Source organism: Oncorhynchus clarkii, chromosome 21, assembly GCF_045791955.1.
Source record: "Oncorhynchus clarkii lewisi isolate Uvic-CL-2024 chromosome 21, UVic_Ocla_1.0, whole genome shotgun sequence".
Lineage (NCBI taxonomy): Eukaryota > Metazoa > Chordata > Actinopteri > Salmoniformes > Salmonidae > Oncorhynchus > Oncorhynchus clarkii.
The window spans coordinates 21,158,969-21,175,632 of record NC_092167.1 but is presented as its reverse complement, the minus strand read 5'-3'; the positions used below and the strand labels follow the sequence as shown (position 1 = coordinate 21,175,632).

The 16,664-nt window shown below is 47.4% G+C and overlaps 1 protein-coding gene across 1 annotated transcript in view; it reads right to left on the bottom strand.

Moving 5' to 3' along the window:
• LOC139379359 (SLIT-ROBO Rho GTPase-activating protein 1-like) overlaps positions 1-16,664 on the bottom strand; it is a 31,855-nt gene that overhangs the window by 1,342 nt on the left and 13,849 nt on the right. Inside the window, exons 2-22 of the mRNA XM_071122166.1 lie at positions 10,498-10,693; positions 10,323-10,377; positions 10,087-10,194; positions 8,748-8,810; positions 7,916-8,107; positions 7,631-7,759; positions 7,221-7,442; positions 7,008-7,109; positions 6,237-6,434; positions 6,040-6,124; positions 5,696-5,723; positions 5,531-5,564; positions 5,379-5,439; positions 5,155-5,232; positions 4,935-5,069; positions 4,184-4,289; positions 2,176-2,400; positions 1,884-1,957; positions 1,290-1,470; positions 768-881; positions 74-395 (exon numbers count right to left, since the gene is read on the bottom strand). Coding sequence (XP_070978267.1) covers positions 74-395; positions 768-881; positions 1,290-1,470; positions 1,884-1,957; positions 2,176-2,400; positions 4,184-4,289; positions 4,935-5,069; positions 5,155-5,232; positions 5,379-5,439; positions 5,531-5,564; positions 5,696-5,723; positions 6,040-6,124; positions 6,237-6,434; positions 7,008-7,109; positions 7,221-7,442; positions 7,631-7,759; positions 7,916-8,107; positions 8,748-8,810; positions 10,087-10,194; positions 10,323-10,377; positions 10,498-10,693 — 2,708 coding nt within the window. The remainder of the gene's footprint in view (positions 1-73; positions 396-767; positions 882-1,289; positions 1,471-1,883; positions 1,958-2,175; positions 2,401-4,183; positions 4,290-4,934; positions 5,070-5,154; positions 5,233-5,378; positions 5,440-5,530; positions 5,565-5,695; positions 5,724-6,039; positions 6,125-6,236; positions 6,435-7,007; positions 7,110-7,220; positions 7,443-7,630; positions 7,760-7,915; positions 8,108-8,747; positions 8,811-10,086; positions 10,195-10,322; positions 10,378-10,497; positions 10,694-16,664) is intronic.

Genomic DNA, 16,664 nt, shown 5'->3' with positions numbered 1-16,664 from the left:
TATGTTTGTTTTTTGTATAATTACTATATGTACTTGTGTGTGTGTGAAAGTATGTGCGTGTGAGAGAGTGTACCTGTGCCAGTGTGTCTGGGTCCAGGGTTCTGGAGCTGAAGCCGTGCTGCCCGCTGCTGGAGCGCCGGATGGGCGTGTCTTCAGGCCGACGCAGTGAATCGTGGCGGCTCACGGTAACCGTTACCACGGCAGTGGAACGGCGACGACGCTCAGGGCTGTCGAGAGGCGGGGTTAAACCAGTGCCCCGCCCCAGAAGGAGCTCCCGCGGGCTGAAGTGACCAGTGACGGGCGGCGAGTTCCTCTCCAACACACTCCCGTTACCATGGTCTTTAGAGCGACCGAGGGGGCGACGGAAAATGTTAGTCCGCTTCCTGCGGTGGCTGCTGTTGAGAGACATACAATATGGAACGTTAGTTAAGATTAGAGCTTGACTAAATAAATACACTCCACAAACAACTAGCTTAGTTTGTTAGCTTTGTGCATTTTATAGGTTTGTGGTGGTCTGTGGTGTATTAACTACTGACCTGTTGTTGGTCTCTGGCGATCTAACTACTGTCCTGTTGTAGGTCTCTGGCGATCGAACCACTGACCTGTTGTAGATCTCTGGCGATCGAACCACTGACCTGTTGTAGGTCTCTGGTGATCTAACTACTGTCCTGTTGTAGGTCTCTGGCGATCGAACCACTGACCTGTTGTAGATCTCTGGCGATCTAACTACTGAACTGTTGTAGGTCTCTGGCGATCTAACTACTGACCTGTTGTAGGTCTCAGGCTGTCTGTCTGTAGGAGAGCTCAGCTCACTTCTGGCTCTCTTGTCATCATTGCTAGTGCTCCCACTGTCGCTGTCCACTGTTGATGCAGAGTCAGGCCTGAAACACCACACAGCACCTCTTACCAACTAATCAGTGTTAAACAGAACCTGTTAGCCAACCAATCAGGGCACTAACAAATGAGACAAATGATCAGTTAGTCAATCAATACTAGTGGCCAGTAATTGTTCACTCCAATCAATTTAATTAATAAATTAGGTCAACAATCAATTCAGTCAGTCAATCAATCCATCAATCCCCCAAAACATGTTTAAAGAGTCAAAAAGGGGCAGTTCCTTTGATACAGTAAAATGAGTTGAGCACGTACATTTTCATTCAACAGTTAACTTGATAACAATCCACAATGGGATGCCGCTGTAGGCATATTTTACAGACATGTTCTCTTGGCATTGTTGTGTCACTTAGCGTGTATGCTATGTGCTAGCTATGCTGTAGCCGTGTACTTGCCTGTCCTTCAGTGTTATGTACTGGTGAGGCACCAGGCCATGGGTGCCGTTGAGTCGCCCCTCCCACCAGTCATGTGATGCACGCTGGAACAGCTGCAGGGTCACTCCCTTCTTAAAGGAGAGCTCCCGCCCCGACCGGCCCGTATAGTCAAACCTGGCCACTGCCTCTACTGCTTCCCCCTCTGAGAGAGAGTGAGAGTGAGAGTGAGAGTGAGAGAGAGAGAGAGAAATGGAGAGAGAGAGAAATGGAGAGAGAGGGGGCGGGAGGCAGAAGGACAGAGAGATAAGAGCCAAGTCGTATGATCGAGGGGGACCTGTCAATCACTTATGTCCCCGGCTTGACCTTCCGAGCTCAGCCAATGAGGAACGAGGGGGACGCGAAAGAGAAATCAGAGCATAAGAGTCTTAGCTAGCCATCACCCCACCGCCTCCCCCTTACAATGGGAATCACACACTGCACACAGCGAGAGACGACAGAGGGAGAGAGAGGAGTCTCTATGCTAGCTGTTGCCATGGAGACAGCTCTCTATCCATTGGTGGATAAGAGAGAGAAGCCCACTGGGTGATTGTGCAGAGGTCAGAGGTCAGAGCGTACCCTCCTCACTGGTCTGAGTCTCTGTGCCGCCATCAGGCTCCGCCTCCCCACCCGGCTCGCTGAACGGACTCTCGCTGGAGAGGATAAAGGGAGAGAAAGAGAGTTTGGGTGTGAAGGGAGGGAAAGGATGAAAAAGGGAGTGTAAGCACCATAACTGCAGCAGTCAGCGATATTAGACAGACTTGCTAGAACCGGGCCCCCTTGGTACTTCACAAAATGGATGAACAGAAGGATAAAAGCACAGATGGTTGGTTGCAAGGCTGGAGTATACAGTATAGTTCATCTGTCTCACCAGTACTGGTCTCCGGTCATGCACTTCTCATAGATGGGCCCAGGCAGCTCCGGGGGGTCGGGGAAGATGTTGTCGTGGTGCAGGATGACCGTCTTGATGACCTCATTAACATGCGCCTGGCAGGCCACCTGGTCCAGGGCGTCGGGCGTGGGCAGCAGGGTGGGGCCGAAGACGATGGCCAGATTCCCAGCATCCATCATGTTCTCATCGCTGTACTGGGATAAGCTGGGCAGGGGGCACAGGGCAAAATGTTACTACTTAAACACCACATCACATGACCAGGCAGGAAGTAAAACACTAACTCCAGGATACAAACAGAAGTATACGGAATGTTCATCATATTCATACTGAATACTGCAATCTAACACTCTGCAATCTAACATTCAGACTCTGCTGTGGTAGATCACACCTGCACCTCACACTTCTCCATCTCTCCTCCCGTTCACACTTCCTCCTCCATCTCTATTTGGAGCTGCAGAGATGAGACATCGTGTTCAGCCAAATAGACAGACCGTGTTGTATGTGGTTCTGTGTGATCTAGACTACCGCCGACCTACATGTTCTCGACTAACCCAGTACTGGTTCTGTGTGTTCAACACTAGCCCAGACCTGGTTCTGTGTGTTCTCGACTAACCCAGTACTGGTTCTGTGTGTTCAACACTAGCCCAGACCTGGTTCTGTGTGTTCTCGACTAACCCAGTACTGGTTCTGTGTGTTCAACACTAGCCCAGACCTGGTTCTGTGTGCTCTCGACTAACCCAGTACTGGTTCTGTGTGTTCAACACTAGCCCAGACCTGGTTCTGTGTGCTCTCGACTAACCCAGACCTGGTTCTGTGTGTTCAACACTAGCCCAGACCTGGTTCTGTGTGTTCTCGACTAACCCAGTACTGGTTCTGTGTAGTTCAGTGTGCTCTAGACTAACCCAGTACTGGTTCTGTGTGGTTCTCTGGGTTCTATACTAGTCCAGACCTGGTTCTGTGTGCTCTCGACTAACCCAGTACTGGTTCTGTGTGGTTCAGTGTGCTCTAGACTAACCCAGACCTGGTTCTGTGTGGTTCTCTGGGTTCTATACTAGTCCAGACCTGGTTCTGTGTGCTCTCGACTAACCCAGTACTGGTTCTGTGTGGTTCAGTGTGCTCTAGACTAACCCAGTACTGGTTCTGTGTGTTCAACACTAGCCCAGACCTGGTTCTGTGTGTTCTCGACTAACCCAGTACTGGTTCTGTGTGGTTCAGTGTGCTCTAGACTAACCCAGTACTGGTTCTGTGTGGTTCTCTGGGTTCTATACTAGTCCAGACCTGGTTCTGTGTGCTCTCGACTAACCCAGTACTGGTTCTGTGTGGTTCAGTGTGCTCTAGACTAACCCAGTACTGGTTCTGTGTGGTTCTCTGGGTTCTATACTAGTCCAGACCTGGTTCTGTGTGCTCTCGACTAACCCAGTACTGGTTCTGTGTGGTTCAGTGTGCTCTAGACTAACCCAGTACTGGTTCTGTGTGTTCAACACTAGCCCAGACCTGGTTCTGTGTGTTCTCGACTAACCCAGTACTGGTTCTGTGTGGTTCAGTGTGCTCTAGACTAACCCAGTACTGGTTCTGTGTGGTTCTCTGGGTTCTATACTAGTCCAGACCTGGTTCTGTGTGCTCTCGACTAACCCAGTACTGGTTCTGTGTGGTTCAGTGTGCTCTAGACTAACCCAGTACTGGTTCTGTGTGGTTCTCTGGGTTCTATACTAGCCCAGACCTGGTTCTGTGTGCTCTCGACTAACCCAGTACTGGTTCTGTGTGGTTCTCTGGGTTCTATACTAGCCCAGACCTGGTTCTGTGTGCTCTCGACTAACCCAGTACTGGTTCTGTGTGGTTCTCTGGGTTCTAGACTAACCCAGACCTGGTTCTGTGTGGTTATATGTGTTCTAGTTGAACCCAGTACTGCTTCTGTGTGGATCTGTGGGTTCTAGACTAGCCCAGACGTGGTTCATGTGTGGTTCTGTGTTAGCGTACAGACACTCACTGGTTGAGGAAGGCGAACAGGTATCTATTCACGACCAGAGTCGCCCGTGGAACACCCAGTAGAATCTTACGAATACACTGAGCTCTGTCATACAGGCTCTCTATACCTGTGGGAACACACACACACACACACACACAAGCTGTCAGTAATATATCCAGGAACTCATGAGGTGTAATCCTGAAACATCCTGAAATATAAGCAGCCCAGAGAGAGAGGCAGCTAGCTCTCTGTGTGTGTTTCAGAAAGACAGAAAGAGACATGGCATTGGAGATGTGTGTGGGAGGAAGAGAGAGATAGGGAGATAGAGAGATACAGAGAGAGAGAGATAGCGGGACCCATTTTGACAGTGCCAAAATGGAATGTATTACTCATAAGACTTTTTATTACTGCATTTCAAAACGGCTCTTTTTGTCAATGAACAGGCGCTGATCATTTATGGAGACCTAAAACTAACAGTGCATTTATGTGAAGCATGTAAAGCAATTGGAATCTGTTGCATTTTAAATACGTTTTGAATTAGGGGCCGCATCGACTGGTGAAAAGGTCATTTTTACAACACATTGCGTGTTAGAGCTGTCCAAATGTCAGCTGCATTCATGGTAAATCACAAAACCTTCACAGCTGATGCTTTTTACAAACACACACTAATTGCATACACACAAAAAAAACACCACTCCCACCTTTAAAACAGTGACCCCTGTCCTCCTGTCCAGCCACCTCCCACACCCTAGAGGAAAGAATTGCTACTCACGGACACAGGAAATGAGGTCGTTGAACCTTTCCTTGGGAAAGAGGGGGTTCTCCAGCCCCCGGAAGTAGAGCTTCAGCACACCGGCCACCGAGTTGATGTCATGGTTATTCTCCTCGTCAATCAGGGGGTCGTTACCTTGGCAACAGAGAGACGGACATGGTTAGCTTCCTTTCCCCTGACCTGGAAGCACAAGTATGATGACCTCACAGTGACCTCTCACCTCTCTCAAATGAGTTCTTGATGTCGTTGACCTCCACCTGCGACCCCGACACACGGAATATGCCCTGGTGCTGAAGACCTGAAGGAGATGGGAGGCAGTTATGAGAGTCTAATCATGTGTCAGTACACATCAGAGGGACTTGAAAAGGACTTAGCTCCTAACCCCTAGCCTCCAAATTGGCTAAGGGGAGGATCCACCATGTTGTTTTCAACAGAAGGACTCACCATGGAGGTTGATGTAACGGATGCAGCTCTCCACCAGCAGAGGAATGGCTTTAGTCGAGTCCTAAAAAACACATCCAGGCAATTAAGCAGCCACCAGAGGCCAACCCCACACAGACACACACAAGCAGCGGGAGGAACAGTGGAAACATTACCTGGTGATTGCTATGGGAGTTCTTTCGTCCACGACTAGGGAGAGAAACAGAGACAACAGTGACTCAGAGCTCTGCAAATTAAAACTAAGACGAGAGGTGAGACAATTTAAAATATAGAAACGGATAGAACAGTGCTTCAGTCAATAACATGTTTAAGAGCTATACCTGGTGGTCAGCGTGTCTGCTATATGCCCTGGAGAGACATGAAAGACACAGGCAGACAGAGAGAGGGCAGGGTTTTTTAATTGTCAGACAGGGAGGGCATTAGCACATAAGGTATATTTCTAAGCCATAAAAGAGGCAGTGAGAGAGATAGTAGTTACAATAAGATAGCCTTGTTTGACCACCCTGCAAGCTCACATTCTGTTTCACTACACGGGTTCAAGTGAAGCAAAAACGAGAGCCCAGCGTGAATCAGGCTAACAAAGAGAAAGAGAGAGACAGAGAAAGAAAGAGGGTAGGCCGCGAGAAAGAATCGAAAAAGCAAGAGAGAGCGTGAGGTCTCTTACCCTCGGCCATGGCTTTCTTCAGCAGGTCGTGCTTGGCCTGTAGTTTGGAGATCAGATTACTGCCCTCCAGATACTCACGGAACTTCTGTGGACCACAGACAGAAGCACATGGGGCGTTTATTAACAGTACATCTACCTAACTGTCGACATCAACTAGCCTGTGTGTGTGTGTGTCTGTCTCTGAGTGCGTGTCTCACCGTGAAGTAGAAGAGCTCAGTCTCCTGTTGGTTGGCACGGCGCTTGGCGAGGCTGGGTTTGTTTAGGTAGCCGTCCGACACGCTGGACTTGACCGACTCTGAAGAGGGACTGTGGGTGAAACTCTGGGAAACGTCATAGTCATCCAGCACTGTCATGTCCTGGAGGGTGGTGAGAGTGGCCCCCGACGTCTTCTTCACCTGCGGGTAAATAGAGTTAGACCAAAGTAGTCGCTCACAGAGGATGTGTGGTGTATGTGTGTGTTCATGTACTTGTGGATGAGGTTTGAGCAAGTGTGTGTGCACATCTTAAATCTGTATGGTGCAGGTGGTGTGTGAGTGTTTATTTGTGTATGGTAATTACGGTGTGTGCGTGTGTGTGTGTGTGCTGAGACATGCAGATGCAGCTCATTACTCCAGTCTTCATCAGCACTTCTGTGCCTTTCAGGGTTAGATAACAGCTGCCCTCCCATTCCACAGCAATCCATATATAATCTTCTCAACCGTAATACACACTCCAAAACCACACTATAAATAACCAAAAAAAAGCTCTAGCTTCAGGGCACGAAAATTGTTTATTTACAAGTCTACCTCTGTCACAAAATCACTCCAACCCAATCTCCCTCTCCTCCGTCCCACAGCATGTGGTCAGAGAGTCAACCAAACTACAACATAGCACACTGGGCAACTGTATATGTCTGGTATCACTTCTCCAGCAAAGCACACTGGGAAACTGAAGTACATTTGACTGTGTGATAAATGTGTGTCTCTCACCTCCTCGTTCTCTATCTTCAGGGTGGAGAGGCGTGACTGGAGCTGCAGCAGCCTAGATGTGAGCTCTGCCTGCACCTGTGGCTGGGCGGCTATCTGGGTCACCTGACAGGAAACAGGAACAACACACAGCATGACCGGGCGCCTACCGGGGGGGGGGGGGGGGTGCGTACGTCTGTGTGTGAATCCGTGCTTGTGTGTTTTTTGCGCACTCACGGGGTCCCCCATGTGGGGCTGGAAGCTGAAGCGTGGCGGGGGGCAGAAGGCAGTGGGGTAGAGGCCCAGCAGGCGCTGCCTATCTCGGGCAGGATCCAGGCCCTCTATGGCCCCCTCCAGTACCTCCAACCCTGTCCGCCTGGAGGCCTCCAGACTCAGCTCTGCAGACAGGTAGGTCTTCAACGCACGACTCAGACTGGAATGGTACCCCAGGTCACAACACTGAGGGAGGGAGGGAGGGAGGGAGGGAGGGAGGGAGGGAGGGAGGGAGAGAGGGAGGGGGAGATGGTAATGTGTTAGAGAAAGAAAGACACACCTAACACTTTTTGTCAACTGCTTAGGTAATAGTGAAATCTACTGAAACCGGCTTGTTTGTGTGTGTGTGTGTGTGTGTGTGTGTGTGAACTCACGTCTATGATATCGGGCAGGTCGTGGATGTAGTATTTGAACACGGAGGAGTTGGTGGCTTCCATCGTCAGAAGGTACTCGTTCCTGGCCTTCAGAGACTTCAGCTTGTTCTCAGAGTACTTAGCCTTCCTCTGGTGAGAGAGCGACAGAGAGAGAGAAAGCGTGAGAGCAGAGAGAGGGAGGAGAGAGCGAGAGAGAAGGGTGAGGAGAAAATAAAAGTTAGACAAAAAAATATATATCTAAATTAATACAGGAAAGGAAAGGTTGTCCCTCATGGGTTTCTGTACCTTCTCCCTCATCTTCTCCATCTTGTGGGCGGCGTTGCGTCTCTGGTGGCGTTCCTCTATCCGCATGCCGAATAGCGGCTCCACCCCTCCGCCAGGCCCCACTTTGCCAACCCCGACCTGACGTTCGGCATCCCTCAGCTTGGTCTCCGCGTTCAGCGTCTCCCCATGGTACATGTGGTATGTCTTCATCACCTAGCAACCACAGCCCACAATGCATTCATCTGTCAACAACTCTGCCCAGGGCAAATCGGTTGGGTCGTGTTCAGAAGGCACTAATAGACGGAAAGGTTTTGACATGGAGAGCAGAAAGAATGCTCCTCATTGAACGTGTTCAGGTAGTACCTCCTCCGTTTGAAAGTGTTTTCTCCTGTTTCGTGCCTACTCAACATGACCTTACTGCTCATACCACAGTCGCCTATAGAAATGCACCTGACAAATGTTGCCCACCATTGGCAGAGTTGCACCCAACCTAAACCTCCCTTCACCCTGTGAGGTTAGGAACAGACCTGTCCTCTCTAAGTTCTTTCTAGCTCATGTGTTTATTTATTTACACCAGAAGCTTTTTAAGGCTGCCAAGCCTTCACTTAACTCAACTTAACGCTCAGCAACTTTCCTTTGCAGCATTTTGCTGAAATTACAAGTATTGGTAGAGCACAGAAAAAAGTGACTCATTCCTCAAAGTTCATGTTGCAATGTTTAAAATGAAAGTGTGGCAGTTTTTGACGATGTATTGTTTAAGAACAGGAAAAGTGACAGTAAGAAAATCTTTCAACTCCCTAAAGTTATATGTTTAATGGAGACTGTGTGTGGGGCAGTTATAGATGTCACTTACGGTGTAGAGTTCATTAAGGAGCTTCATCAAGTCCTCCTGCAGCTGAAAGGTGATCTCTTTACTCTGAGAGAGGAGGGGAGGGGAGGGGAGGAGGGGAGCAGAGTGGGGAGACAAGAGAGGAGGTACGGAGGAGGAGAGAGATATTTCATCAACACAGTGGAGAAGGGAGGTCATCACTGCAAATGAGAAACGTTTCATAATCAGATAAAGAGGGCATATGAATAAATAAATCCATCCATAAACAGATGAATCCATAAATAAAACATATAGTGGCAGGAGCCGGGCTGTAGCTCCTAGCTCCTGTGTGTGTGTGTGTGTGTGTCTGAGTCCTCATGTATTAAACCGCTCCTTCCAGTTTGGGAGTTTGAGTTATAGCATTCTGTACAGCATTAATATTGCATTAAGCCAAATGACTCTAAAATCCCAGAATGGATGAATCCCATTCCACGAGCCTTCTCACTGTGAGGTGGACCAGCTGAGCCGGTCACCATGGACACCAGGCTGTCAGAAACACAGCGTTGTCATGGTCACCAGCCAGTGTCATCCTCGGCTCACTCACAGTGACTGACAAGTGTCATCTGTGTGCTAGAGCTTCATACAGGGGTGCAACTTTCACTAGGGACTGGGGGACGGGGGGCAGCAGTCAGTTTTATCATTGGAATGATATACAAAACGAGGCAATAATGTGCTTTAGGACCATGTGGACGCCTCCGAGCGGTTGGGTAGGCAGTTGAGTGTTTATCCGACTGTAAAAAAAAATATATATATATAAAAAATAAATAACTATGTCCCCCCACTTTTAAAACCAAAGTTGCGCCCCAGGCTTCATAAGCAGTTATAACACAGTTACGAAGCCTCTATGTCTAGGCGTACTGTATGTAGCTACAAGCTAGCAGGTCTCTCAGCACTTTAGCTCTCATTAATAAAACAGGAGCCACATAGAGATGAATAATGAACATGATGAGCTGAATTCGGAAAGGGTGTGTGTGTTTAACTTGTTCTACAGCACTCGGAGGCAGGCTTCTCTGAAAATACACGGGGGGAAATGTGGACCGCTTCTGTACTTTTGATTAAAACCCATCAGGTTAATTCTTTGTGGCTCCTTTTATAGCGCCCTCTCAAACCAAGAGGCTTCTGGGAAAATACACAGGGGGAAATATGAGCCTTTACTTTTCCTTAGAAAACATGAACTCTTCTAGTCCTCTTCTTGCTCCCTCTCATACTAACAGACTTGTCGTCAAAGCTATTAAACCCTCTATTCCCTTGGGAAAGTCAACTTTGAACGCTGACCCCTGATGTTCTGTGACACGTGTATGAGAAGAGGCTGTGATTGGCTCACTCTTTTGAGCAGGCGGGCGGAGTCGTCGCTGATGTGCGTGAGGCGGGTGATGACGTTGTTCAGGTAGAGGTCACTGAGTGTGGCGTGGTCCTTACTCTCCCTCCTCACCTGAAGAGCGAGATAGATCATGTGCTTACATTGCCTGAACACAGGCAACTTTTCAATGAAGAGAACCAACATGTCAGCAATATGTGCCTTCAGGATTGAGCACACATGCAAACAAACAGATTCATTACCTGGTTCAGCAGCAGGTACCAGCAGTTAACTGGAGACAGCAAGTTCTGGTCCTTTCTGTAGGAGAGAGAAACATCGGGGAGGTTGTACTCGAATCAACACAAACATAAAGCCACTGTTTACACTTAAACACATATGAGCTATGCACACACACACCACACACACACACCCTCTTACTTGTACTGCTGGTGGTCCTTGGTGCTGCGTGTCTTGGCCATGAACCGCTCTGCTAGTTTCTCCAGGTTCCTGGAGTACTCCGTCTCGATCTCAGCCTTCTTCCTGAAGAAGTCCTGCAGGTCCTGCAGCAGCTGCACCCTCATCTCTGTCTGCTGTTCCAAACACCGCTGCTGCTCCACCAGCTGGGCACGCACATCTACACACAGATACACTTATAATCAGATATATACGGTATACAAACAATCAGGAATATATACACATACGATTATAGAAATACACACCACACACCCTCAGAGACATACTGTAAACACAATCAGACATGTTTACACACTTCCCTGCACTGACATGGACACATAACTGCATGCACACACCCTAAACCAGACCTCCACAGACAAACACAATCATTCAGTTACACAGACACCTCTAGTAATACACACTCACTAACAGATGCAAACATAACACCTTTGCAGAGTACCGGCCCATATACTAATGAATTGTATTCATATTGTGTTTTTCACCAGGTCTCAAAGCCCTTTACAGATGATGGGAACACCGCTCTTCATCACCCACTAATGTGTAGCTAGGCACCCACCTGGGTAATGCACACGGCAGCCATTTTGCGTTAGAACACATGCTCACTAGATAATCCACTATCACAGTGGGGAACGTGCATGTCTCTGCACACTTTCGTGCATGCGTGTGCAAACACACACACAAGCATGCGTGACTGGAAATCAGATTCTTCAGGCTAAAGGCCATGACATTATTCTATTGGGATCTTTATGAAGCATATCTGTGCATGCACACCAGTATGTGTGTGTGTGTGTGTGTGTGTGTGTGTGTGTGTGTGTGTGTCAATCTCGATGCGGCAGATATGAGCTCGGTCTTCACCTTCTTCGTCACATGGTCCACACACAGTGTGTGGTTGCCAAGACAACAGGTAGTGGAGTGGAGAGGGTCCCCTGGAGATTGGTGTGTCTGCGTGTCCATGTGTGTGTGAGAGAGACTGTGAAAGGGAGAGACCAAGATAAGGAGAGAGAAAGAAAATGAGGAAGGGAGAAATATAGAATGTGTGTATGTGTGAGAGAGAGGGAGAGTGGGAGAGGTGGGGGGGGGGTTATCGTTGTGTATTCTCTGCCAGTCCTCTCCTTCCTGTGTCAGATGCAGTTGAAGTCGGAAGTTTACATACACCTTAGCCAAATACATTTAAACTCATTTTTTTTTTCATAACATTTTTTTAAACATTTTTTGGGGGGAATTTTTTTTTTTTTTTTTAATTTTCAGCATTTTTGTGGGGGGGGGGTGTGTTAGAATACCATTTTGGTATTTTGTATATAGTTATTTGTTTCAAAATGTATACTTCACCAATTTGGCCACTTGGGTACATTTGGGCTTCTTGTGTGGGACACCTGGGTGACTTCATAATAAATGTTATGTAGCACACTCATTTTGGAAGTTATCATTCTGAAACTTTGCACAAGTACTGTTGCCCTCTTCATTTTTTCACTAAAATTGTCCCCATCGTCTTATCTGAATGTTTGTTTTATCTTGTTCATTTTAAAGATGATGATACAAAAATAAATAGAAAAAAAGTATGTTTTTTTCCATAGTTTTATCTAAACCAGATCTATTGTGTGTTATTCTCCTACATTCAATTCACATTTACACAAACTTCAGAGTGTTTTCTTTCAAATGGTACCAAGAATATGCATATACTTGGTTCTGTGCCTGAGCTACAGGCTGTTAGATTTGGGTATGTCTTCAGGTGGAAATTGCACAAAGTAGGGGGGTAGTTCTAAGAGGTTTTAAGCCATTTTGCCAAAACTTTGGAAGTGTGCTTGGGGTCATTGTCCATTTGGAAGACCCATTTGCGACCAAGCTTTAACTTCCTGACTGAGATGTTGCTTCAATATATCCACATAATTTTCTTCGCTCATGATGCCATCTATTTTGTGAAGTGCATCAGTCCCTTCTGCAGCAAAGCACTCCCACAACATGATGCTGCCACCCCCATGCTTCACGGTTGGGATGGTGTTCTTCGGCTTGCAAGCATCCCCCTTTTTCCTCCAAACATAAAGATGGTCATTATGGCCAAACAGTTCTATTTTTGTTTCATCAGACCAAAGGACATTTCTCCAAAAAGTACGATCTTTGTCCCCATGTGCAGTTGCAAACCGTAGTCTGGCTTTTTTATGGCGGTTTTGGAGCAGTGGCTTCTTCCTTGCTGAGCGGCCTTTCAGGTTATGTCGATATAGGACAAATTTTACTGTGGATATAGATACTTTTGTACCCGTTTCCTCCAGCATCTTCACAAGGTCCTTTAATGTTGTTCTGGGATTGATTTGCACTTTTTGCACCATAGTACGTTCATCTCTAGGAGACAGAACACGTCTCCTTCCTGAGCGGTATGACGGTTGCGTGGTCTCACGGTGTTTATACTTGCATACTATTGTTTGTCCAGTTGGACGTGGTACCTTCAGGCATTTGGAAATTGCTCCCAAGGATGTACCAGAATTGTGGAGGTCTACAATTTGTTTTCTGAGGTCTTGGCTGTTTTCTTTTGATTTTTCCATGATGTCAAACAAAGAGGCACTGATTTTGAAGGTAGGCCTTGAAATACATCCACAGGTACACCTCCAATTGACTCAAATGATGTCAATTAGCCTATCAGAAGCTTCTAAAGCCATTACATCATTTTCGGGAATTGTCCAAGAATTTTAAAGGCACAGTCAACTTACTGTATGCAAACTTCTGACCCACTGGAATTGTGATACAGTGAATTATAAGTGAAATAATCTGTCTGTAAACAATTGTTGGAAAAATTGCTTGTGTCATGCACAAAGTAGATGTCCTAACCGACTTGCCAAAACTATAGTTTGTTAACAAGACATTTGTGGAGTGGTTGAAAAACGAGTTTTAATGACTACAATCTAAGTGTATGTAAACTTCTGATCCCTCGCTCTGAAACAGCACAACCACTGAAGTGTGCACTGACATGCTGACTGTGGGATTGGTATGTGTGTGTGTATATTTAATGTGTGTGTTTGTATAATGTGTGTGTGTTCTTTAATGTTATTGTGGGCAAAGGATGCGGTCCAAGATGACTCCTTAGAAACAGCCGCGCCATGAGAGACATGGAGGGAGGGAGAGAGAGGGGGATTTGTATTTATTTTATTTAACCCTTATTTAACTAGGAAAGTCAGTTAAGAACAAATTCTTATTTACAATGACGGCCTACCCCGGCCAAACCTGGACCAATTGTGCTCCACCCAATCATGGTTGTGATACAGGGGAGGGAGAGAGAGACAGCGGGCCTGAGGAGTGAGTGAGATACATGACTTCTGTTGGATGCTGTAGAAACATTTCCCTTCTCTTGTTCTTCCATCCATGTTGTTGCTCTTGTTTGTTGTCTAAGAGGAGTGGAGGGTGTCTTTGATATGAATGTATGATTGTGAATAATACAACTCTGCACAAACCAAGAACAATTACTTCCACCAATCTGACACTACCTTTCGTGGCTTAGACACCTGGAGTGTGTGTGTGTGTGATGTCACAGCTGAACAGGAAGAGGAAGCTCATCCTGGCTCATTTCCATGACAAACAGGTCCAAGGACACAAGAGCAGAACACACACGTAAGTGTTGGCATTGGCCACCAATTTCTTCTTCCTTCAGTCTCACAACCACACACTGCTGTGAGTGCTCTCTCTCCATCTCTCCATCTCTTCCCTCCTCCCTCTCTCCTTCCATTCCCTTCATTCTCCCCCTCCTACCCTCCCAGGCATGCAGATGTGTGGTCAGTAATCACACACATGCAGACGCAGGCAAAAGCAGAGCTGCTTGCAGAAGAGCTCACTTTCACAGGGTCCCCCTCCTTCCCTCTCTCTTCCACTCCCCTTCCATTTCTCTTTCCCCTTCCCTCTTTTGCACTTATATGATCCAAGCCATCACTTGATGTTACCAAACATTTAAAAAATGCCTCATATCTTTGCACACAGAGACCGCCAGCCAGACATAAGCACTGTGAAATACATAGAGGTCAGAATACCTGGGTATACCTGGGCTTCAGATCAATACTCAACACTCACTGTCACATCATCACGTCAGTAGAACAGCCCCCCTCATAAACACAGTTGCTCCTGACCAATCACAGGATGGGGAGGGAAGGCAGACTGCAAATCCACATAGCGACAATTCAGATATATACATGTACCTCCACTAAGACGGGAGAGAGCAGCAGCAAAGCAGTGCTGTATCTTTAAGTGGTCATTGTAATGCAGGGCATCCCCAAGTGTGTTTTGGCCAGCTGCCAGACTAGGATGGGCGCACACACAAGTGCACACTCCCTCTCTCTCTGGTGCTCTCATTAAATCTAATCACTCAAATTCACTGTGTCGATGTTGATCCAGTGTGTGTGTTCCTCTACACCAGGCGGTGTCAGAGGAAGGCCCTAAAAATTGTCAAAGACCCCAGCCACCCTAGTCATAGACTGTTCTCTCTTTATACCGCATGGCAAGCGGTACCGGAGTGCCAAGTCTAGGACAAAAAGGCTTCTCAACGGTTTTGCCCCCAAGCCATAAGACTCCTGAACAGGTAATCAAATGGCTACCTGGACTATTTGCATTGTGTACCACCCCCCACAACCCCTCTTTTACGCTGCTGCTACTCTGTTTATCATCAAATCAAATTTGATTGGTCACATACACATGGTTAGCAGATGTTAATGCGAGTGTAGCGAAATAGTTGTTGTGCTTCTAGTTCCGACCATGCAGTAATATCTAACACGTAATCTAACAATTTCACAACAACTACCTTTCACACACAAGTGTTGCGCCTTCTTCACCACGCTGTCTGCGTGGGTGGAACATTTCAGTTGGTCTGTGATGTGTACGCCCAGGAACTTAAAACTTGCCACCTTCTCCACTACTGTCCCGTCGATGTGGATAGGGGGATGCTCCCTCTGCTGTTTCCTGAATCCACGATCATCTCCTTTGTTTTGTTGACGTTGAGTGTGAGGTTACACCACACTCCGAGGGCCCTCACCTCCTCCCTGTAGGCCATCTCTTCGTTGTTGGTAATCAATCCTACTACTGTAGTGTTGTCTGCAAACTTGATGATTGAGTTGGAGGCATGTGTGGCCACGCAGTCATGGGTGAACAGGAAGCACAGGAGTAGGCTGAGAACACACCTCAGTGTTGAGGATCAGCGGGGTGGAGATGTTTCCTACCCTCACCACCTGGGGGCGTCCCGTCAGAAAGTCCAGGACCCAGTTTCACAGGGTGTGGTTGAGACCCATGGACGAGTTTGGAGGGTACTAAGGTGTTAAATGCTGAACGGTAGTCGATGAACAGCATTCTTACATAGATATCTCTTGTCCAGATGGGTTAGGACAGTGTGATTGTGTCGTCTGTGGACCTATTGGGGCGGTAAGCTAATTGGAGTGGGTCTAGGGTGACAGGTAGGGTGGAGGTGATATGATCCTTGACTAGTCTCTCAAAGCACTTCATGATGATGGAAGTGAGTGCTAAACAGTTAGATAGTCGTTTAGCTCAGATACCTTAGTTTTCTTGGGAACAGGAACAATGGTGGTCCTCTTGAAGCATGTGGGAACAGCAGACTGGGATAGGGATTGATTGAATATGTCCGTGAACACACCAGCCAGCTGGTTTGCGCATGCTCTGAGGATGTGGCTGTGGATGCCATCTGGGCCTGCAGCCTGGCGAGGGTTAACACATTTAAGTGTTTTTCTCATGTTGGCTGCGGTGAAGGAGAGCCCGCAGGTTTTGGTAGCGGACCGTGTCGGTGGCACTGTATTGTCCTCAAAGCGAGCAAAGAAGTTGTTTAGCTTGTCTGGGAGCAAGACATCGGGGTCCGCGAGGGGGCTGGTTTTCTATTTGTAGTCCGTGATTGACTGTAGACCCTGCCACATACCTCTCGTGTCTGAGCCGTTGAATTGCGACTCTACTTTGTCTCTATACTGATGCTTAGCTTGTTTGATTGCCTTGCGGAGGGAATAGCTACCACTGTTTGTATTCGGTCATGTTTCCAGTCGCCTTGCCCTGATTAAAAGCAGTGGTTCGCGCTTTCAGTTTTGTGCGAATGCTGCCCCCAACCAGAAACCCTGGATTGATGAAGGTTTTAATAGTCGCCGTGGGTACATCACAGATGC